Raw genomic sequence first — 24,392 nt, 5'->3', positions numbered from 1 at the left:
ACTTGTGTCCACTGGTGTGTGTGGGTTCACTTGTTCTCATGGTGCTGATCTTTGGATTTATCATCGGGTCTCTCACTGCTGAGTTGTATGGTGCTTGATAGGTCAACCCCTCCCGGTCCCCTCAAAGGTCTCCCATGTCACCCTTGTGTGTGCTTCAAGTCAGTAGGTAGATCTGTGTTTGATCGCCATGAAATATTTGTACGCCCGCCTTAACTTCAACTTCCAACTAACTACGACTTCAACTTTAAATATACGCCTAGCCACCCCTTCCTTGCTCAGGCTTAGTTGCCTTTCTCACGCAATCCCATTTCGCAGGAAGCTGGGTGTATCAGTGCGGTGCCTCACAACTGGCATCTGAACTTTGGTGAACGTTGTGGGGATTGCTTGTTGCGGCAACGGTCAGGCAGCTGGTTTTTGTGAGAGGTTCCGTAACTGCCTCCTGCTGCTTTGACATGTCGGTACTTTCTGTTCTATCCATGGTTAGTGTCCCTTCACAGTTCGAGGCACAGGAACATTCCCGACCATTGATGAACACTCAGGTGCATTGTCATTGTTGCATCTGCCTGGCAGTTGGGTATGCCCTGTCCGTCCAACCAGGTGTGAGCTTCGGTGGTATTCTCAAAGAAATAGGATCTTCCATTATGTAACACTTTTTTAATTTGGCCGAGTAGAGGAGCATGTATCGCAGGTTCGCTTTTCTGAGGCGTTCTTTGTCGGACCGAACAGTGCCCTGTGCTTCTGCACTAGCATTGTGTAATCTGGGTAGATGACCAGCCTTGAGGAGTTTCTAATTATTGTGCCACCTTCTCTTGAAAAAGTAAGGATCTTCTCCCAGTCCTTAAAGTTCATGATTTTATAGCTATCGTGGGCCTCAGAGGGGCACCGGAGAGGGTCTGGCAGTCTTTTGTCCAAGGATCTGTGGGTCTCTCCACTGTGAAGCCCTGTGACAGTGTGCTGGAGCCAACCTCCTGTAGCAATAGGTTTTTAATGTAGTTGGTGGGGTCCCAACCCTCTTCACCCTCCGGCAAGTCCATCATACAAATGTTATTTCTTCGGGCTCTGCCCTCTTCGTCCTCGTCCCTGTGTTCTAGGGTTTGTATTATGCCCAGCATATCAGAGATTTGGGCCTGAGCCCCTGAGATATTTGTGCCATTTTCTTGCACTCAGTGCTCTGCGGTGTTACCATTATATCCGCTAGTGCCCGTACGTCCTGATGTAGTTGGCCCACATCTACTTTTAGAGCATCTATTTTTTTTTCCAGTGCAGATTTTAGTGCTGCAATCCCCTCCAAGATGGGGCAGTCTTGTGCGATGACTGTGAGTTTGGCGGAGTCGTGTTAGTGTCCGCAGAGGGTTGTGGGCCATTACACTTACGGGCATAGGATTTCATCATTGTTTCTTTGCCCTTGCCTCCCTGCTGTTTGGCATTTTGGCTGTTCTTTACTGGGCCTTTTAGTGGTGTCTGTTGCAATCTTGGGCGGTCAAGTTGCTGACTGCACCCAGAGCAGTCAGGGGTCTGCTGGCTGTTGGCCCGTGCATACTAGAGGTGTCGTAGACAAGCGTGCTCAGTATGTCTCTTAATCTCCTAGGAACACTGTGGGAAGGCTGCGCTGTAACTTTGGCTATGTTTGCAGGTTGTGCTTTATTATGCTGTCTGGGCCGGTGTCCAATCAAAGGATCTAAAACAAAAGGATCGAATACAATAGGGTCGCGTCAAAAGGACCGGGGGAAAAAAAGGTTGAATGCCTTTTTTTTTTTTTAAATGTAGATTTTTTTTGGCTTTCCGGAAATATAAAAAAAACAAAAAAATAAAAAATAAATGTGACCACTTTTTTTTTTTACGATCCTTTGTATTCGATCCTTTGACCTATAACCGTCTGGGCCCCCAGGTCAGTGTTACTATTGCTGCTGTTGCTCCCTGTGGGAGCCAGTAGTTCTGTTCAGTGAGGGGGGGGGGGATAGATGGAATGGGCACTCCACTGAGGATTGGGGTTGGGGGGGGGGGTCACTGTTTGTGAGGGTGCCTGAGAGCGCTCTGCTGGTTGTGCACCCTGCGCAGCTCCATAAGGCGCACAGGGCTGCACGGCACGGGTCGTGCTGCAGCTCCGGATCACTCCTCCTCCAAGCGGCCTGTGCTGCAATCGCCGTTAGCAGATGCAGCTACCCTCGGGACCCCACTCTCTCTATAGCTGACTCCTCACCTGTCAGCGCCTTCCCCAGCGCTGCCCTGATGTCATTCCCATGGTAAGCCTGCAGCCTTCCTTCTCCTGAAGCGAGTCGGTGCACTGTTGCTTCGCGCACGCTGTGCTACGAGCGCGCCATCTTCTCCTCGCACCCCGACGCCACGGCGGAACACTGCCGTTTCAGGCCAGGTAGCACAAGAAGTGTTCCGTTGTAGGTTTTCACAATTATTCTGTTAAAACGGGCCGATTTAAGGATTTATGAACAGATGTTGATGGAGCTCTCTCGCCTTGCTTGGCACGCCCCCCTCAAGGTCACATTTATTAATATTCCTAGAGCCCGAGTGAAGGTGTTATATCCGAAGCACCAGTTGGTTGGGGACAAAAAAGTTGCTTCTGGTAGCTAATGGTGTCAAGTGAACCAGGTTTTTCCAGCAGTTCAATTTCGACCTCTGCACATAATGCTCATGAATTGTCTGAAAGCACATTTGATAAATACGTTTTTGTTACACATGGAGCTTCTTAATAGCTGCAGATAAGCCATTGGCTTTCAGAAGGCAGATCTGAAAGCACAGAGCTAGTTCGGAGAGATCCCTGAGGTATTTTTGAGTTAGCTCACATTGAGTAATCTCTTTGGGCATAGTGGAGCAGGTAATGGGTGGGAATGACCGTAGGGACTAGCATGGCCATGGGATGTCATTGGGTGGGTAAAAACCCAATCACCCACAGGCTGTGTCCCCCCTACTATCCAATCTCTTTCCAGTCTTCACTTCCTATGACAATAGTTAGTCTTCTAGGCATCACTTATAGTGCTAACTAATAGCTAAAACTAACGAGAATATTGCCTGGTCTCACACCTTTCCAATACGTTAATTCAATGTGTGTATTGAATGGTTTTACCATTCAACTTAAAAAAAAAAAAAAACAAACAAAAGTTGACTTTAAAAAAAGAAAAAATTTAAGCACTTAAATTTGCATGACCCACTGGCTTACCTTCCATGTTTTTCCACCACTTACCTCTGAAAGCGCTGCTTGGCCTTTTTTTTCTTTTTAAATCATTCAGTGGTATGCAGTCTTTATAACAAACATTTTATGTAGAATGAATATATAATGAAAATTATATAACTAAAAACATAACGAAAATATATGTGGGGTAGACGGTTAAATCGTGTGGGGAAAAGGATGGGGTGGGTTTTTAGGGGCGGGAAACTGAGGTTTGCGGGGGACCTCCGCCCCAAATGAAGAAAAATTAGTTGTAAAATTTTCGTTATGTGCATTCGTTATAAAGACATGGAACCTCAGTCAGTATTACCTGTATGTAGTTGCAATGGCAGAGCTGTCCTTCTTTAGGGGCACCGTGTTTCTAAATGTGCCCCCATTGAAACAGGAGGAGTGAAGAGGGCTGGAGGGGACTCGCAAACTTCCTGTCTGGTACGGGGTGAGGCGAGAGGGAAAGGGAGACAATTCTAATAACCTGGGCTATCCTGGCCAAACAAGAGCAGGTGGCAACACAAGCTGAGAGTGAGGATTAACTGTTAAAACAGAATTACATTTTCAGCAGTTCTGTTCATCCTTTTTGGGGACACCCTAACTCTGCTTGTCTCATTTTTTAATTTTTTTTATTTTTTAATTGTTGTGGCCAGGGGGACTTCTACTGAAGCCTCCCTTCCACTGAAACTCTACTTCCATTGTAGCCCATATGGGTTCTGCAACAGAGTTGCTTTCTAAGCTCCAACCCCACCCCCTTTTTTGGCTTTAGGTTGAGAAAATCACCCTTCATTGGTTTTTGGGAGTAAACTGGTGGGAGCTGTAATTTTAGATCTCGGGGTGCAAGCAGATTTACTGCATTGGTACTCCAATTAGCCTTTTTGGTGGCCATTGTGGTGCAAATGTAACTTGTTTTACATTTCTTTCTGTTCTGGGCAGTTTAGGAGCCTTTTTTTGTTCTGGGAAACCCCAAGGTAGGCCTCAAAGGGTTCTTGTTGCATGTGACTCGGCATGAGCCCAGCCATGTACCCACTATAGTGGATTGAACTGGTGCAGATACGTTCCTGGCTCTGGGTCAGCCATTTTGCATCCAGTCAGGGTGGTCTCGGCTGATTGCTGATTTTAGGGGTGATGAGATTAGCTAGCCGCCTAATCCTTTGTTTTTAATCTATGTATTTGATTGGTGGGCAGCTTTTAAACCGGTGCTCAATTCTAACCAGATTTCCTTGGAAAGGCATGGAGCTTATTTACTGGCTAGGCTAATCTGTGTTGAGCCATTGCTACATTTGTAGGACTAGATGTGGCTGGACCCTGCGTCTTGGTCTTTGGTTTAGATTTTCAGCACCTGGTTGTCCTTCCTGGGTACCCTCCCTATTCCTGCTTGCCTTACTTATCGGTTGCGACAGTCTGTGTCGTTTTACTTAAGATGCCCTGCTGTATCACCTTGGTTATCTCTCCTTAGTGTTTGAAGCTGCCATTGTCTCGAAGAGTATTGATACTCCTACTCTTGCCTCATCTGCTCCTGTGGGCCGTCATGGAGTAGCCCTTCTGTGTTCTTAGTGGGACTATTTCTTGCTGGTGGGGTCTTTTCCTTTGTTCAAGCTGCTGTATCAAGCTTTGCCGGGTTCTCTCCCCTTTCTGTAGTAGTCCTTGCTGCTGCTTTTGTTTCTGGCATGATGGTCCCATTCCTAGGAAGAGTGATTGTTCACCTTTTCTGTCATCTGCGTCGTCGTTGGCTGAGGGTCAAATACCTGGCTGTTTGGATCTTGTAAACCGTGCCTGAAAAGAATACTTGTGCTCATCAGATTGTTTAGGGCTTCATGAACTAACTTTATCAGGGTTCAGCGTCGGGAGTACCTACTTCTGGGGCCTTGGCTGTTCATGCTCCGTGGTATGTGGTCCAGGCTTTTCGCGGGAAGGCCTCAAGTGCATCTTCCCCCTCTGACTTTTGTTGGGGTTGAATTCCTCTCTGATTCTTATTCTGGAGTCCACGGGTTGCTGGTTCCACAAACCTGCTGCAGGAGCTCTTCTTTAGGGGTTCTGCCATTGTTCTCTCTGGTTGTTTGCTATTATCTGTGCACCCGTTTGGTTAGAACGGGGACTCACGGATCCGCCTATTAACATTTGACCTGTTTGTCTACGGGGTACATATTACTTGCATTAAACTCTTCCACAGTGACATTCTTGGAACATACCCGCTCCTGGACATTTTTCCTTCATCCATCTTGGGTCCAAGTGAGTTTGAGGATAAAGACTGGAATTTCAGCTTGCACCTGTGATTTTTAAAGTTAATGTTAAAGGACATTTGTACCGCGCGCTATCACCACTAAAGTGGTCCTCTGGCGGCCCTGAAAAAGGGGACGAGAGGGGTGGGTTAGTGGGAATAAGCTGGAAAAGTGCAAAATAGCAGTGATGTGCTGTTTGCAACCTCAGCCCGGTGGGTCCGTTGGCTGGACTTGGGGTGTTTTGTGGTCCGTAGTCGTCGTGTGCTGTTGTGCAAGTCTGTGTGGTTTGTTTTGTTGTTGCATTGTTGTGAAGTTTGAGCGGATTGCTGCGTTTTAGGCTTGTGGTTGTGTTTGGTTATAGTTTGAGAGGTGTATGCAGAGGGATGGAATTGTTGGTTGGTTAGTTGGCATTGCTGTCCTTGTAATTGTGGGATTCCATCTGGGTGCGGTACATAAGTCATATTTCTATCTAGATGCCGCGCCAGCTAAAGTTTAGAATTCCATACTAGTGTGGTGCATGCTAAGAATCGCATTTCTATCTAGGTGCGACGCAAGCTTAAGTTCAGATTTCCATACTAGTGTGGCACAAGCTAACGGTCACATTTCTCTCTAGATGCGACGCGGGCTAAGCTTGAGAATTCCATCTAGGTGTGGCATATGCTGACAATCATATTTGGCGTGGTCTAAACTCGAATTCATCTAGGTGTGGCACATGCTAACAATCATATTTCTGTCTAGATGCGACGCATACTAGACTTGAGAATTCCATCTAAGTGTGGCAAATGCTAGCAATCACATTTCTGTCTAGATTTGGCACAGACTAAACTTGTCAGTCACAATTCTGAAATTCCATCCAAGTGTGGCATATGCCAACAATCACAATTCTGAAATTCCATCCAAGTGTGGCATATGCCAACAATCACATTTCTGAAATTCCATCCGTGTGGCATATGCCAACAATCATTTCTGAAATTCCATCCAAGTGTGGCATATGCTAGCAATCACATTTCTGTCTAGATTTGGCACATGCTAATCTTTGTGGTTCTCTCGGGGTATGGTACTAGTTAACATTATACTGCAGGCAGTGTTTGCTGTCCAGCCATGAATGGGTTTAGGCTGGTGGTCACATATCTCTCGAATAATGCATGGTGTAGGTCTGTAGCAGTCTAGGCCATTGAAAGGTAAGTTAGTGGCAGGAGCTTTCTGGAGTAGAGTAATTGCTCTACCCCGTACCCCCCCCCCCCACCCATGCCAGCACTTAGTTTTGTCTTCACCTGCAGACACATCTTGGAACCGCCAATGTCAGAGCCGCCCTTGGCCTTTGGCCCTTAGCCACAGGGGCTGCCGGGCAGAGGGGGGACTCGAGCGCCGAGTGCGCGGGACAAACACCATTTTAAACACTTTTACAGTGTTTTAGGTAGTTGTGGGGGGGGGGCATCTGGGCCAGGGCTCTGTGGGGAACTCACCTTGCCCAGCTTCCTGCAAGTATTGTATTCCACTTCTGCTCATGTGAGTGCTTGATTACAATGGACTTATTTCTAACGTTACTGAATCTATTTTTCACTTGAAATTTTATATTTAGTGCTATTAGTCAAAAGCAAAGCGGGGGTCTGCAACCTTTTGACTCTGCACATGTTGTGGACTACAACTCTCATCAATACATTTACAATAGTCAATGGTGAAGGAACACAAGAGTTGCAGTGCAAAACACATCTGGAGAAACCCCTGTTCTAAAGTATGTAATAAATCAGGTTTCCGCTCAAACTTCCCGATGTGTAGGCGATTAAACGCAATCTTTGTGTCAACATTTAAGAATCAATTGAACACAAATTATTTAAAACACACCTCGAGTAGACTGAAGAACTTGTACATAGCAAGGACATGCTTGGTTAATAGAGACAAATATGTAGTAACAAAAGGTTAGATCAACCTCTTTTATTCTGTGACTTCTGAAGTGCATATAACAGAATTCATTCTATGACACCCATCTACTTGACCAACATAAAATAACTTGATGGTATTTAATTTAAAAAATGCATGGAACCATACAGACAATGTAAGGTAAATTTACAAATAACGAAGTGCAACAACTTGACAATATACAATACACATTATCAGCACACCGGTTTAAAGTGCATAAATGCTAAAAGCCAATCTCTCTCTCACTTAAAGGTATTTGGCTCACATGTACCCATTACCTCATATATACCTGTACCTTGAATCTACCTATACTGTGTAATGTCAACCACATGAATAAAACATGCTTTTATTTGTAGGGCTATTCTTCCTAGCGTATACCTTCTAACTTATATCTGCCAACTAGTAAACATGAAGGTAGAAAAAATTCCTTTAATGTACACAACCTCTGGTAAATCTTAGTGAAGCAGATGAACATTCTATAACTTGATAGTGTACTGGTTTAGAGAAGAGCACACATCCTCGTCTCCCTTATGGCAAATAATTGTCTATGGATTTGCCGATTGTAAAAAAAACCTGGGGGTTCTGATGGACAAAACGCTCTCGTCACGAAATGCTTCTTTCTCCTGCGAGTGGCAAAGAGAATCTTACCGTTCCTATCGTTCGGCAACAAAACAACCACCATCATCTACCTTGTCATGTCCAAGGTAGACTATGCCAATAGCCTATACCTAGGCATGCCTGAAAGACTCCTGAAAAAACAACGCATTCAAAACGCGGCAGCCAGACTACTTTTGAAACTACCCCGAAAAGAACACACCGCACCAGCGCTGAAAACACTATATTGGCTACCAATAAAATAACGAATACAATTTCAAACCATGTGCATTACGCAGAGAGCAGTACACAACTAAGGTGCTGAGTTCCTAAGAGACAAACTGCGCCTACATCAACCAACAAGAACGCTCAGATTCAAGCATGGACATCCGCCTGGAACCGAAGCCCTACAACAAAAGAGAACTTGGAGGATCCTCCTCTCACCAAGCCCCGAAAACCTGAAACGACCTTCCAAAGTACATACGTAACACCTATTATTCAGGAAATTACTCTAAACCTGGCTCTTCACGTCATAACTAGAAAGACTGGCCACAGGGGCACCGACATAACAAAAAGAACATCAATAAACGTAGAGAGACTGTGATTCACACCGATCAATCGATGGGAAAAGCCATGGTAAACATCCCACGACATACTAAAGGACCAAACGGGAGACAGCTGCAATACAAACAAAGACAGTAAACCTAGCCAACTAAGACCGAAAGATTAGAACGAATCATCAAGAGGACCATGACCTTAACTATTACCTTCCCCAACAGCCCTAAGGACAAAATACAGAGGGGGAAAGGAAGCACTGCACCACGGGCCCCAAAGCAATGGGAGAGAAACAGAATGTTTCATCACTACACACTGTTCACCAATACAAAGCAGGAAGCACAATGCCCCACCACACAACTAAACAATAGTCCCATGGATGTTCACTCAACGGAAACCAAAGAACCAGTCAGGATAGAAGGATACGAACATCTGAATACACAGGCTCACCAAGACGGACCCACCAGGACAACACATCAACTGGACTCCACCCTGAACCATTCAAAGCCATAACCAACCAGGATAACGCTAGATAACCTGAGAATAGTTATTACCCACCCAGTCCCACACCTGAAGATTAGGTTCAGACGCACCTACCAATCCAAACTATACTCAATAGGCTCCAGTGGCTGAGTACTTTTCTTTCTTGCATCTCTTCTGAGGTGTATATCTTGAGTTCTATTCCTGTGTGACCCCGGTGCTTAATGGCTTACTTTCCTTTCCAGACTCTGGCCTGGGCCTTTGCCAGACTGTGGCCTGGCCGGGGCCTTTGCCAGACTGTGGCCTGGCCGGGGCCTTTGCCAGACTGTGGCCTGGCCGGGGCCTTTGCCAGACTGTGGCCTGGCCGGGGCCTTTGCCAGACTGTGGCCTGGCCGGGGCCTTTGCCAGACTGTGGCCTGGCCGGGGCCTTTCCCAGTCTGTGGCCTGGCCGGGGCCTTTCCCTTTGGTTGGAAACACTGTTCTACCTTTAGGTTATAGGGTTCGAAATTGGGGTTTGATGAGCAGGAGCTAAAATTGGCTCCTGGTTGTCATTGATCACCAAGTGAGCAGGAGCTAGCTACTACTGGGAAGCTAGGAGCGTGTGCACTGTAAATCTAACTTCCACATGAGATGCATAATGTAACTTTTTTGGCCAGTGTATATGATCCTTTGTGTCCTCATTTTTTTTTTATTAACCACCTCAAACACTTATGCATGCTTGTATGGCACCAATTGACCTGGGGAGCCAAAAGTAGAGCCTGGGGTGGCCCTTGGTTCCAAGCTAATAGGGTCTTCAAGGGTAGAAGCAGGAGCAGAGGGGTAGACTGGGTAGGGCATGAGCGGGCGAGGCCTACCCAAAATCTGTAAATGCCCACTCATCAGCGATGTGTGGGCATTTACAAATGTTAATGCCACTGTGGTGGGCCCAGCTACGTTAGCATCAGGCCCCATGTATAAGACGATCCTGGCTACGCCTCTGAGCAAGAGCAAAATAGCTCCCAGCAATTTCGACCTTTGCGGTGAAATGGTTTATATCCCTCACTAGATAGCGGGATATGGAAAAAATCTCCCTAACCGAAATGCAGCAGAGATTTGGAGGAAAGGGCCCGAATAGTATGGAGTGGTGAAAAGAAAAACAATCTGGTAATAGTACATTAAGATAATCATGTTAGTGTTCACCCCATTACCCAAGAAACCGGACCTCAACCAACAAGACCGAGCTAACCTTAGACCTATAACTAACTGCAATTTTCTGCTGAAAATCTTGGACAAAGTGGCCACAGAACAACTACACAGCTATGTGGACAAAAATAACTTATTACATCCACAGCAGTCCGGATTTAGATCTATTCATAGTACAGAATCGGCTCTGTTAGATCTCCAGACAGAAATGCTATCTATATTAGATAAAGGCAAATCAGGCCTACTGATATTGTTTGACCTCTCGGCAGCATTTGATTTGCTGGACCACACGACTCCGAGAAGCCCTGAAAAAATCAGGAAACTGCTCTTCAGGGGCTATTGAATGGATAGCTTCCTTTCTTCAAAATAGGCAATTGAGGATTGTCTGGGGGAAATAAAACATCTAAAACCAAACCGGTGGACTGTGGCGTCCCACAAGGAGCCAGTTTCTCCCCACTCCTTTTCAATCTCTAAATGCACTGCCTTTGCACCATGCTCTCCCAAATGGGCATATTTTTTACGAACTTTGCAGATGACACCCAGCTGGTCTTGGAACTTAGTGGGGACTACGACAAGGATAGTGACATGCTCTTATCATACAACATCATAGAATGCTGGATGAAAGCAAATTGGATGTGCTTAAGCGGCTCTAAAACCAAGCTCATGATATTCGGTTCCACACAGGCCAGAAGAAAACTGAGCCCACTCTACTCCCCATTCTTCATTAAAAACGCCCAAATACCAATCTCAGAAAAAGTGAAGACCTTAGGAGTATATCTTCAAGCCTCATTAGGTGCTGAAGCACACACAGCTTACTTAAAGAAAAACTGTCAATACCACCAGATACTACTAAGAAAAATTAGACCTTTGTTAGATCAAAAGAATAGCACGACTATCGCTAGGGCTACAATACTATCCAGATTGGATTATGGTAATGCCCTACTATTAGGAGCAAATAGCAACTGCGTGAAGAAATGTCAGGTGATTCAAAATAACGCCATCAGGACCATCACGGGAAAAACTTGGAGGGAACACATCACTGGCGAAAGAAAGGACCTCCATTGGTTGGCCATGAAAGAAAGAATCATGTTTAAATCTTTTACTATGGTTCACCGTTGCTTATACGGCAATGCACCAGCTTACCTCAAAAAAACATTTCAATTGGTATACCCCTACTAGGCGACTCAGATCCTCTAATACAGGACAACTACAAACCTCCACAACAAAAAAAACAGCACGGACTTGGAAAAGCCTTTCCGACTCTTAAGTATAAAAAAATGGAACGAACTACCCATCACACTGAAGCTCAAGTCCAACTACATTTCCTTCCGAAAAAAATTGAAACATTTCTTTTCAACTAAATTCGCGAAACAGGTTAGTCTCTCCTGAGGAAATCGGTCAATTCACTTGTGTCCTGTTCTCACTACTTGTTGTCCTGTCTCTTTATTAGCGCTCTGATGCCCGCGGGCTTTCAGCGCTTTATAAACAAAATAAATGTTTTCCTGATGGAGATATGAATGGTGCAACTCGCATATAAGCAATGGCTATGCCTTAGAATTAACTTTCATACTTCATTTGTTTGAACAGTTGCAGGGGGGGGGTCTGGTGGGTGGTGGTGAAGTGGTTTCTGGGGAGTGTGGGAGTCCTATTGCTTCCAGGGTAAACAAAACAAATGCAATTGAAGGCAATTAGCTTGTTACATTCTTCTAGTTGGTTCTTCCTGGTGACCGGGTGGTATGGTGTAATGGATCTGGAATGGGTTGCCCAGGGACCTGTGACGGCTTATGCAGGTGTTCAGAATCCTTTCGAGAGGAAATCTTGTTCCTGGCAGTGCATGAGAGGTGAGGCCTTGTATATGGGCTTCCGATTAGCTTTGGCCGCAATTCCCTTTGACCCACTTCTCTTAAATGCAGGGGTGCAGAGATGACCAGTGAGACACATTGCCTATGCCCAGGTCCATGCCAAATTGAGCATGGAGCTGTAGGAGGGCAGGAAGGGGGCGTGGAACAGGCCCCTGATTTAATGATGAAGGGGATTGAGGATGCAATATATTGTTTTTACCTGATATTACTATTTCTGTAGTTTGGAACTCTGTAAAAATAGGAGGGTTTTATCCAATTTTACTAAATATATTGACCTTGGAGCAGTGAAGGGCTGAGAGTACCCTGGCAGGATTCAAATCGGTCACTGCAAGTTGTGCGCAGATGTCACAGGTGACCCCTTAAATGGCTGAGCTATCTTGCATTTTTCTCCTGTCCAGTCCCAGTTTATATAAAACAAATGCACTAATGAATGCAGAAGTGAAATAGTGAAATAATTATAGATTCTGCAAAAAGGTGCAAATTAGAGTAAAGCTGCGAGTCCCTCCTTAAAGATTCTCCTGCCTGGAATATAAGCCAAGAATGAGACGCCTTCACATTATAGCAGTCACATAAATACATTTATTTAGCATCAAAAAAGCACATGAGCGAAGGGGGCGATTATATGCTCACTTGTGCTCTCTGACATACTTGCATTCTTTTGCTCTTTAAATACCATTCAGCTGCGTTTGCATGCAACCTAAACACAGGGTCCTTGAAAGAGAAATCACTGGCAGGGTGAATAGAAAGCTTGGGGAGTAATCATAGTGAAGAACAGAAGGACATGCAGGGGGAACTCAACATGTGTTCCTTTGTATCCTTAGTCTGAGGACAGGGGGGAGGGTCACCGCCTGCTGGCATTTGTGCATGCTTTTTTTGACCGCAAGCTATTTCCTGTCAGCCTGAGAGCAGGGTCTGCAACCGAACACACAAAGGTAGTTTGGGATTTTGCTAAACTAGCATGACATTTTGACAGAGAAAAGAGAACTGGTGCTCGTTTAATGTAGATTTCCACAAATGGCCTTTTGAACATCAGTTCTACTATGTGGTATCTTTATAAGCACAAGTTCCGATATACAGGTTGGGAAGAGAAAGGAGACTCAGTACTAATGTCAATGGCCATTATTTCTTGTAATGTTATATCTTGCATTATCCATGCATTACTAACCGATACAGAGGAAACTGGAGGTTTAAGCAACCGGGCAAGTGCAACAAATTCACCGGCTCCTTTGAGCAGCACTTGCTAATTGGGCATACAAAGAGGAGTAGTAAGAACGGGAAGTATAGCGGATATTGGCTATTCCTTTTAAATATAGTTCAGTTTCTATATGTGATATAGCCACGTGTACACATAACCTGAAGCAATGAACGGGAGGGGCAACTGTTGCAGCGGGAGCCCTTCCTCTACAAAGGCAGGAAACTAAGCATACATAATGTCAAGAATTGGTGCAGTCCAACTGGTGAGTACTACACAAGACTTATCTCCTTGGTATTAGGTAACCCACCTTTTGCCTCTACAACACAATTTGGTAGTGTGACTGAGCAGCCAGGCTTATCTTAAGAGGGATAATGTGAGCTGTACAATTGAAATCAGTAAGTGCAAGTAGCCAAGTAAAAGTTAAACACTTAAAGTTATATATACATATTTGTTTATAATATACACAAGGTTTAAATAAGCATTCTTTAAAAAGCTTAATCTACAAATAACATTCAATCTAAAGTTTGGATTCAGTTTGTAAAAGACAATCAAAGTTGGTAATTACTTTATATTCCAGCACCCAGATGTGACTTCAATAAAGGTCAGTATTGCAACTATTTTCAGTTACCAATTCAGTTAATGGGTTGTAAAGGAAGGAAGGGTTGGAATAAGACTAAGAACATACTTTCAACAGTTTGTAAAACTGTTAGTCTCCCAAAGTGAGGCAAGTACACTTGTATTCCAGCAATAATAGTATCCACAATTCTAACCTATGAGGGAACAAGTACTGCCAAAGTCAGTAGGTTCAGATGAGTGCCTTTAGGGAGCTAGGACAGTCAAAGTCAATGGATAAAGTCAATAGTTCTTTTTTAGATAAAGTCTTGACAAAGTTGGTAAGTTCAGAAGAACTCAGTAACTCAAGTGAGCTACCTTGTAGAGAGCACAAGCTGTTGAGGCCAGTGCAGGAGAGTGGGTATCAACTCTAAAGTGGAACAAATGCACTTTGCTGGATAGGAAGCACAGATTGCGCTAAAAGGTGATCACCTCTAGCCCCACAGTACCAGTGATTTGAAGAAAAATGTTCCAGCTCGATTCCTTCTTGCTACAGTTTGGCAGACCCTTGGTCGTGGTGACGAAAGGAAGGACTGCTGGCGGGCTCCTGCGGCAGTACTCTGAAGAGGGACTCCTCAGCTGCGGATTTCCTTTGTCTCAGCGGCAATGTTTGTTTTTGCGCCTTTTCCTCTGTCGATGTAAAACGAATATTTCTGGTTGGAAGACGCTTGCTCCCTCGGTCCTGGACTCTGGATCAAGATTTCTGGTCTCTGTAGGGTCCTCAGGATGCCCACAAAGATTTGGCCGGAATGAGACTTCTCAAGACGATGCACTCGTCAATGGTCACAGGACCCCTGGCATTGGGCTTCTGCAACTCTGGGCAGGCACAGCAAGTCGGGGGTTGCGCCAAATGGAAGCTTGTCTTGAGGCTAGTTGGTCCCACCAGCCCAAGGGAGGAAGCCGTTCCATATGGGTCTTCCCAGTCGATATGAAAAACGGGGTCAGCACAGCTGCAGGGCTTCACCAGGCACTTAGCGATCCAGGAGTGTGCTGCTGGTGTTGCTGCATCTTCGGATGTTCTGCTCCAGTGGTCGACTTGCCCCTAGTCCCAAAAACCTCATTTTTTATGCAGGTTCCCATTCATTCACAGCTTATCAGACAGCCGGCCAACCAGGACTGGTTTCATTCAGGCACACCTACAGACAAAAGACAGGGAAGTTTCGGGACCCATCCTCGCTTTCTGCCTTTCCAGACACACAGGAGCCTGGGCGGGCATCAGGGCTGAAGCCTGCCGAAGGCAAATACACACAAAGGGCTCAAACCTAAGAGTGAAAGCCCAGAAGAAACTAACAAACAGAAAATGCCAAAAAAAGAAGGGGGGGTGTGCCATTTTGGGAAAATGGACACCCATGGGTGCTGTACTGCAGCCGAGGGTTCAGTCTGCAGTAAAGATGCACACTGGTAGTAAAATTAAACCACTGCCACCAACCATTTAAAGTGGGTTAGTGTAATCTCATTTTTACATGAGAAGTGGGATAGGAATTACTAAGTAACCCCCCAGCACTCCACATAGGGTGTTGTGTGCTGGTCCCACAAATAAAGTAAGACGGGGATCATCTTACTAGTCTTGGGAACAGTAGTTCACCCAAGATAAAGTATTTAAACATTCACAATGGTCCAATGGACTTTCCAGTGGACTGCACCCAAGGTGCTTTGTGTCACTGTCTAAAAAGCAGATGCCTATGGAATTTGTCAGACTCCATAAAACAGTAAAACGCAAAAATCCCAGTCCGGAAGAATACACGAGGGAGTGAGAAAGGTCCAACTCAGGAGGAAAAAAATCACAAACCTCAAGTCCAGCAAAAGAGATATGGGTCTCTAAGGTTGAAGGGAATTGGCGCAGAAATGAAAATTCTCCCTGACTCATCAATTGCTGTGTGTGAACCATCTTGTGTGTATGATGCATAAGTGTAACCCCCACCCCCTTTTTTTTGGAACTGGCAAAATTGGGCTCTTAAATGGGCTCCCTGCTATTTCTTTAACTATCTCTTCGGCCAGCAAATCTTCGTTCCGATTATCCCTACTAATCCTTCCTGGGATATTTTGTATTGGAGGTACCCTTGAGAGTATGTCATTGTTCTTACTGTGAATTGGAATAGGATCTACTGCCATACATCCTACATTTTTACCTGATGCCCACGCCCTTCTATCCACTGTCTCAAGTTTGGGTGGTAAAGTGTTAGTGGTGGAAACATAACATTTAGTGAAAAATTCAGCAGCGCAAGAGAGGTAGATGGCATCTGACGAACAGTAAAATTTTTGCATGCTAGCTTTTCAATAAGACCATGCCCAAAAGATTTAAAGCACATTGATCTGTTAAACCAAACTGAGCCATGCAGGAAATGGGCCCTATCTGAAGGCGAATGGGCTCTGATACTGGACTATGGACTGGATCATTGGTTAATCCCACGGAGGGGTTAATTATCACGCAGAGGGGGTATTGAAGGCACTAGTTGTGTGAAATAGAAGTATTGTTTGCTCCTGTATCTAAAATTAACTTCTGCTTCTTTTCAGCAATGCAAAGTTCGCCACATGGACCTGTGGGGTCAACGGGTATTTGTACTCTGCCTTTCCACTCTCCTGGGCATCCCTATGTTGCATAATAATCTGGATATGGCTGGTGTTCATAATAGTCCCTGGCAGAATACTGCTATCCCTCCTTGGATCAAAATAATTGGACTGTCCTTGGCCCTGGTTTTCCACATTGTTACCATCAAACTGACTCTCGCTTCCCTTTACTATTCCACTTTCCATAGACCGTCCTCTTCCCCTTGGACGCGTGGGACATTCCCTGATCCAATGTTCTGGACTTTTGCAATAATGGCATCCATCATCCACTCTTCCTCCTTGTTATGCTGGAGGAGCACTTACCCCTCTCCGTCTATTCATTCCTCTTCCCCGTGACAAGTCTCTCCCTCTGCCTCATTCTGGAAATGCATATTTTATTTGTATAGCGCGCCGAACCCTCAGGTATCTGGGAGCAATATTCCAGTTACATTTGTGCAAGGTATAGTTACAGGTTACAGCTACTTATATAAAACATCAAGATAATGTTTACAACATTGGCATTTTACATAAGCAGGAAATAATACATGACCTGTACAACTAAGAGGAAAGCGACAGTCATTGTAAATTAGTTGGTTTCAAGGGTGGCAAGCCATTTTTTTGTGCTTGCTCTGGATTGGCGGAGAGCAGGTACAGTTCGTATGGCTGTAGGTATAGAGTTCCAGAGTTCCAAAGTTTGGATGCTAATACCAGGAAGCTAGTGCCTCCAGATTTCAGGAGGTGATACCTCAGGAGTTTACAGCAGTGTAATAGGGCTGATTTACTTGGGCTAGACGACTGATTTTTGGTGAATTTACAGACCAGGTAATTAGGTGCTGAGTTAGTTAGGCACTTATGGTTAGGGGTGTGTGTTTTCAAAGAGATTCCGTTGTTGGACAGCCAGCCGGCATTGCGCCTCGTTTCAGAGATATGGCAGGATATGGGTATGTTATAGGCTGTTCTAATGGTGTTGTTTTGGAGGACCTGGAGTCTTAGATATTGTTTTTGCTGGCTCCGAGGTAGTGTGTTGCAATAATCCAATTTGGATAGGTTCAGCGCTCAAGCTATGGTGGAGCAGCTTGTGAGGGCGAGAAATGGTCTACAGTCGTTTATTAATTTACAAGTTTAGGCTGTGGCGGAGGCTACAGCGGTCACTTGTTTCGTCAGCATTAAGGAGGAGTCGAGATAGACGCCTAGCATTTTAATGACTTTAGAGATCGAGATGTTGATGCAGTCTATATAGGAGTTGAAGATGGTGTTGAGTTGGTTTAGTTTGGCTTGTGAGCCGAGTTCCGTCTTCTCATCATTGAGGCAGAGGCCATGTGTGGCTATCCACGCCTGAATGATGAGGTAGATTTTATTTAGTAATTTAGAATCAGTGTCATGATTGCCAGAGATCAGAATGAGGACTTGGGTGTCATCTGCATAATGAGTGTAGGTGGCACCCAAGTGGTCCAGATCATCGAATAAAGGCTTAGTAAATGTGTTGGCGACACGCAGGAGCCTTGTGGCGCTCTGCATTTCACTGGAGCAGGGTCAGCGGAGTACCGGGGCGAGAACGCTCATCGTTCTGTTTTATAAAAAGGATTGAATTCATTTGGTAGCTTCAGAGAAGTGGGCTGAAGAGGAGAGGTGGTTGCAAAGCACTTCATGTCTGACAAGATCAAATGAGCTGATGGATCTAAGAGAAGGAGCAGCGTTATATTGCCTTTGTCTATTTGCTCATAGATTTATGTTTTTTAAATATTTAAGTGCTGTTTCCGTGCCGTGTCTAGGCCAGAACCCTGATTTCTGCAGGCCCAGAAGAGTGTTTCCAGCTGGGCCTGTATTTGGAGATAGGCTGCCCTGTCGAGAATTTTCAATAGGAACGTCACTATGGTGATAGGTCTGCAATTTGTGGGGATATTAGGGTCAATGTTCGTTTTTTTAAGGAGAGGGAGTACCCAGGTATCTTTCAAGTTGGTGGGGACTGTTTTGGATTCAAAAGAAGAGTTGATGAAGGCTGTGATGGCCGGTGCAAGATCTTTTGCTGCCTCTTTGATGCATAGTGGAGAGAATTTGAAGAGGTTGCAAGGGAGCTCTGCTGGGCCTTTTTGGGTCTTGGGAGGTCCTGTGTTAATGTTCTTTAATTTCAATTTTTGTTTGTAGCTGCAAGATTTGATCAAGTAGTGCTTCTTGAATCTTGGTATACCAAGCCTTATCTTTAACACAGGATTCAGTGGTTGGGGTAGGCGATTCAAGCTCTGAGAATCTTAAAGTTCTCTACAGCCAGATTTAGCATTGGAGATTCTATTATCTATTTCACTTTTAGTTTGGAGGATGGCTAGCTTGTATGCCTTTGAAGCTTTTAAGAAGTGATTTCTGGTGGGGGTTGATGGTTGGTTTTCCAGGCCGATTCGGCCTTCCTTTTACATTAATACTTTTGTCTTTAATTTTCTTTCCTTTTCACCCTTTTCTTTTGTATGCCTATTCGCATAATATCTGGCCATAGTCAAAATCTGAGCCACAGTCTGCACTGGCCATGTTGATTCATGTTTGGCATTTTTCAAGTGTTTCAGCAGTCCTCCCACAAAGTGAACAAAATACTTTTTGACTTTCCATGGTACCTACATCCATACCACTGTAAGAGGAGAAAACCTCTTCATTCCTTGTAAAGTACTTTCTACCGACTCGCCTTTGTTCTGTCTACATGTTAATTTATCCAAGTTAATTTGTTTCCGGGGCACTATTTGCTCAATTCTTTTGATAACAGCCCTGGGTAGGGCCAATATGTCATAATGCAATTGCCCTGCATCCCCTCTAGAATTCACTACTTCCTTTTTCTCCAAAGCCTCCCACTTGATTGACAGTTCTTCACTATTCTGTTTCCTACTGTCTGTATGGTGGGAGGTATTATGCATGAGTAAATTGCTCCATATCCCCTAATGTTAATGGGCCTGTGCATATAATTTTGTTCTGATTTCTACCACTGTTCATGGTTCTATCTAATGTCAGGAGAATCTTTGGTAAAAGACAATAGCTTCATCCTATTCCATGGTACTTGAACATGGTGAGTCGAGTGGTCTGGGCCAAACCCCAGACCTTCCCTCATAGGGGCCTGATGAGTGGAGACGGGGGGCTTTTGCCAGCCACTCAAGTAAAATTTGAACTCCCTGTTCACACCCCAATTCATTTAAGTTAAAGCTCTTGCAATCTATATCCTCCTACTGGTCGGGCAAAGCCCGCTCTTCAGGAGACCCCTTCTGACTGTCATTATGTTTTTTATATTTCTCAAACACTAGTCCAGATAACTCATGCTCAATATTATGCCCGTAGGGACTGGGTTTTCATGACTTCAGAGGAAAGGGCTGGTCCCTTCATTCCTGCCCCGATCCATTCTTCCAACCATGATTCAACGTGTGCCCGAGTTTCTGGAAGTACGGAATCCCCGAGTAGAGGGTCCCTTGTTACTTTCGCCAATTGTGTCCACATTATCATCCATATAATATGGAGGCGGAAGAGGTCATTTAGTCAAATGTTCCAACAAGGGGTATGGTTGTGAATACTCGCAGGGTGCAGAAGCCTATGGATAACGTATGCCCTTTTTTTTTCCTGCATGAGTATTTCTGTCAACCTGTTCCCAGCCCTTTTAACTTCTCTTGATCATATACCCTGGCCATATCTTTTTCTGACTGTGGCTTCTTTTTTGAGCTGTGCTTCCCTTGTTTTCTGCCTCGCGTAATCTTTCCATTTTATTGTATGTTTGCCACTGAAGTGATCTAATTTCATTTGGTCCTTTTGCTGACAACTTTTCCCTGAGATACCCTAATTTCTTTAAGTCAAAAGTCCATGCAACTTAAAACACAAACGGTCATAAGAGATTTTGCTGAACTATGACATTTTGACATGGAAAAGAAAACTAGTTTTCGTTTACTTTATTTCTGACTGTCTGAATTTCATTTAGGAAAAATGTACAACTCCTAAAACTTTTTTTTTAGTTTGGTTTTACTTAAATAACCTTATTTTTGTGAGAGGATATCTTAACACAAGGAACATTCTATGGGCAAGTCCGGGATTGCAGAATCTACTAGCTTGATCGTATTTTGAGATTTTATGAAGGGCGTCTACCATTTGCTTGACCTCGGTTGTGGCTAAGGGGATGTTTGACATTTTTGGCATTTCTGGCAAACCTTGCTTGCAGTAAACGGCAACAAGTTTCACTGTGCATGGCTGTTTTTTGGGTGGCAGCATTGTGCCAAATATGCAGTTTGCTTATGGTGACGTGCACCATTTTAAAGAGAGCACTAGAAAATGTTATCCGTCGCCATGGAGAATGCATTGCTCTTAGGTTGAATATGTAAACTAAGGAACACGCCTACAGGTCTAGTGGGATTTTTGAAAATGTGTAATGCCTGTTATTATCGACCTGAAACTGGCTTGTAAATGCTGCATCTAGAAGTGCTTTTCAAACATTAATGATTCACATTGCTGTGCTAGATTTCATGGAATTTTATTTTGCTTCTAGTACCATAAAATGTCCTACCGAGGAGGTGGAGGCTTCAATCGAGGGGGAGGTGGAGGAGGATACAGAGGAGGCGGCGGTGACCGAGGCGGTGGAGGATACAGAGGAGGTGGAGGAGACCGAGGCGGTGGACGTGGTGGTGGCTTTAGAGGCGGAGGACGCGGTGGTGGTGGCTTCCGAGGCGGTGGACGAGGTGGTGGCTTTGGACGTGGAGGTTTTAATCGGAGCTATGACCAAGGACCACCAGAAAGTGTTGTTGGTATGTTATTTGTTTTCTTGTTAAAAAAAATATATATAACCACTTTGTTTCCTGTGCCATAGGACTGGGCGAAATGGATAGTCTTATCTCAATATTTCTGGGGCTTAATGGTGATATACGATATATAACTCGATATTGTTAGTGGGCTAAATGCGCAGTTGTAACCTGGCCAGCTACATGGGAGATGTCACAAACATATAAGACCTAGATCAAAATAAAGTGCAAATACAGGGTTCCTCTTCTTGTTTGAGAATACACACAGCTAGGTAAATATCAAATGTAAATAAAAAATGGTAGTATATGTAATCTCTCACCATATATCAATTTTTAAAATATAGCTATATCTTAAACTCTATATATAATGCCCAGCCCTACTGTGTCGCATAATATGTGTGGTACTAAAGATGGGCTTCCGCCTAGGGCTTTTATTTGGCTAAGTAAAGTGGGGAAACAAAATGCTGCATGCTTTTAAACCACAAATAAACTAAAGTTTACAGACTAGTTAAACTTTAATTTTGAGAAGGCATTGCGCAATAAGTCTGTTTCATGTTCCTTTGAGCTGTACATTTGATGTATGAGTTAGCCATTATCCTCAGTGGTATATTTATATTACCAAGCATGGTGCTTCGTGCTCACATAATGTAAAACACAAGTACCTTTTCTAAAAATCCATGTGGTCTGAATTGTTCAACCTGCTTTAACTCTTAAGCTTTCAGGGATAAATGTATGTTCCGAATTATTCAGCTTTATGTATGTCATCAAGCCTTTCCTTGGGAGTTGATGTGCTTTAGTGACTGAGTTGGTGACCGTCTTTGGAACCTTTCTAACCCCAATATCCGTGACCACCTTAATGTATTGTTGCCTCCCTACAAGGCCAGCTGGTCTTTAATTCCAGTAGAGTGGATTCCTGGTTGGAGAACTAGTTATTCCACGCAGTTAACCAAAGTAAATCTCCATGCTGGTATATTTAAAAAGATTCTTGATTGCAAAATTACAAATATAATGGCTATCGGGTACAGTGAGTTTTATATGTTCAACATAATACACATAGTAAAAAAGCAATGCAACCCTACTCCGGTTCCCGGTGTTCCTTCCTACTCCCCTTACCCACTCACTCCTCTTCCCCACACTCAAGTTTGTGTGTGTATTTTGTCAAATCAAATGTAATTGACCAAATTGCAGACTATCAATGGATTGTCAAACAGATCACAACACAACATGGCTCTAGTAGGGTATTTGCTTGTTGGGCGCTTATACAATGACCCATGGGGACAAATGGTGATGAAGACTGACCGCCTGCTCTTCTCTGTGAAGGGGCTATCCGACCTTCCCTGGAGTACGAGCTAGGGCCTTTGATGAAGATTGGGTGAAATGTTAGGCATCCGCTGTACAGTTCTAATCGGCAATTTTACCTTGTCCTCCAAGGCAACTTGTTGGCCCAGTGAATCTTGTATTCTGGACAGGACGATCTTGACTAACTGGTACGGGGGGTTACCATGACTCCAAGATTGTAATTGAGAGAAAGGCCCCTAACTATCAAAATTGTTTAACATAGACTCGTGCCATGGCAAAATCTGGAGAGCAGTTTTTCTGTGGGCGCCTAACAAAGGTACCTTTTGTTAATGTATTTGGCCACATACCTTTTTGAGGAAGCACTATATGGGGAGGGGTGTTCTTTAGAGAAAGAGGTACTCTAGATCGGAGTAGATCTAAATTCAGTGGTCTATGGACAGCTGAGATATCAATGATTTCTCAATCCTCTCAGCCCTTTCAAAAAGCTCATAAGGACATGGTTTGTGTTAATCTGTGAGCTATGAATTTATAAATGCCCAAGATTGTGTATTGTAAATGACTGCCAAGTGATGTTATAAAGCTCATCTCCTGACTGAGTAACCAGAAGGTGTCTCACCCACTAGTGCCCGGGGATCTCATCGAGGTGGCCAGGACACGGCCATCGCTTTTGGATCCAGTTCCTGGGGGTGGACCAGCGTGGGAGGATCACCTGGATGAAGGGTCTTCGGGGAGTGGGATACCGGATGTCGAGATGCGCTATCCCCTTCCCTGTAACACCTGTTCCCCCATCCTAACAGGTAGGATACTTAGGAACTCAACCCCTTCCCCCTCGATCCCCCTTTCCACAACAGACCCTTTCTCATGGACAGCTTGCTATGAGAGAAAACAGACTAACACCCGAGCTGTATACCGGACATGTCCAATACAATGGTCAGGCAATGACTGACCATCACGCACACCTGACGCCCATTACACTGCCCCACACGGATAAAAGGCAGAGCACACTCTAAGCAAGGCAAAACGCATGAGTTAACAGCAGTACCAAGATGGCAGTTTAGCACAAGGAGAAAGACTGCAAAACATCGCAAGGAGGGAAGGGCCCTTGACCTTTTCGACAAGTAACTGTTACTTTCACGAAACCTTGAATAGAAAGTGGAAGACCAGGAAACCAGGCAGAAGAATCCTGCATTGTGAATCGTAAGTACCCGGGGCTCTCCTGCATCGATGATCAAGGCAGGGAGAATCGCCTGCTGCCGTGGTACTGTCCTTGGCTCCTACAACAAAGCAGAGCCAGTGAAATCAAAACAGCCGGTGAGTTGGGGAGACCAGTAGCAGGCCGGTCTGTGTTGAAGCCAAGGTTGCAAACGGCAACATTGTATGGTGCGTACTGAAATTAACATTGTTTGAAACGCACGTGATAACCAATGCGAGTGAAGTTGACCTGCAGATGAGTGATTGAACTTTGAAACCAAGATACAATACCTTTGACAGTGTGATCCGGGACTGCATGTATGTTAATCCAAAGGCCTCTGTAACATATCCAACTGAGAGGTGGCAAAAGCGAATGAGTGGTAAAGCATTGTGAATCTAAGTGGTCCTGCAACGGGTCAAGCAAGGTGGTGTTATAATTGGCCCGAGCCAGGCAGTGGGAGACTGATTGAACATTGTGTTAAAGGAGATCTGAGCCCGGCTGAGGGGGATCCGAAGTGAATAGTGAATTCACTGAGAAAGTGAGTATGTGTGAAATCCTAAGAGGAAAATTTCTCCAGCATGGGATCTGGTATGGATTCACGTGCTCATGAATATTCCCCGTCAGGCTGGGAATCCTCTGTGAATTTCTGAACTGTCTTTTTCCTAATAACCAATCGCTGAGCTCTGGGTCATACTGCCCCCAGCCAATGACTGCCCTCTCCCTAAGCCCCATCTCTGGCAGCCGTCTTCAGATTTTTACTGCCCGTTCAACGAACTCTAAAGTAATACTTACTTGTTCCAACAGTCTTCCTT

The 24,392-nt window shown here is 44.6% G+C and overlaps 1 protein-coding gene across 2 annotated transcripts in view; it reads left to right on the top strand.

Moving 5' to 3' along the window:
• GAR1 (GAR1 ribonucleoprotein) overlaps nucleotides 1-24,392 on the top strand; it is a 146,999-nt gene that overhangs the window by 32,036 nt on the left and 90,571 nt on the right. For both annotated transcript variants that reach the window (XM_069630738.1, XM_069630739.1), the window contains exon 3: nucleotides 20,840-21,095. In XM_069630738.1, coding sequence (XP_069486839.1) covers nucleotides 20,849-21,095 — 247 coding nt within the window. In that variant the 5' untranslated portion in view covers nucleotides 20,840-20,848. The remainder of the gene's footprint in view (nucleotides 1-20,839; nucleotides 21,096-24,392) is intronic.

This window comes from Ambystoma mexicanum, chromosome 6q, assembly GCF_040938575.1.
Source record: "Ambystoma mexicanum isolate Mex_15411 chromosome 6q, UKY_AmexF1_1, whole genome shotgun sequence".
Lineage (NCBI taxonomy): Eukaryota > Metazoa > Chordata > Amphibia > Caudata > Ambystomatidae > Ambystoma > Ambystoma mexicanum.
Note: the sequence above shows the minus strand (reverse complement) of the source record. Positions and strands in the feature narration are given on the sequence as shown.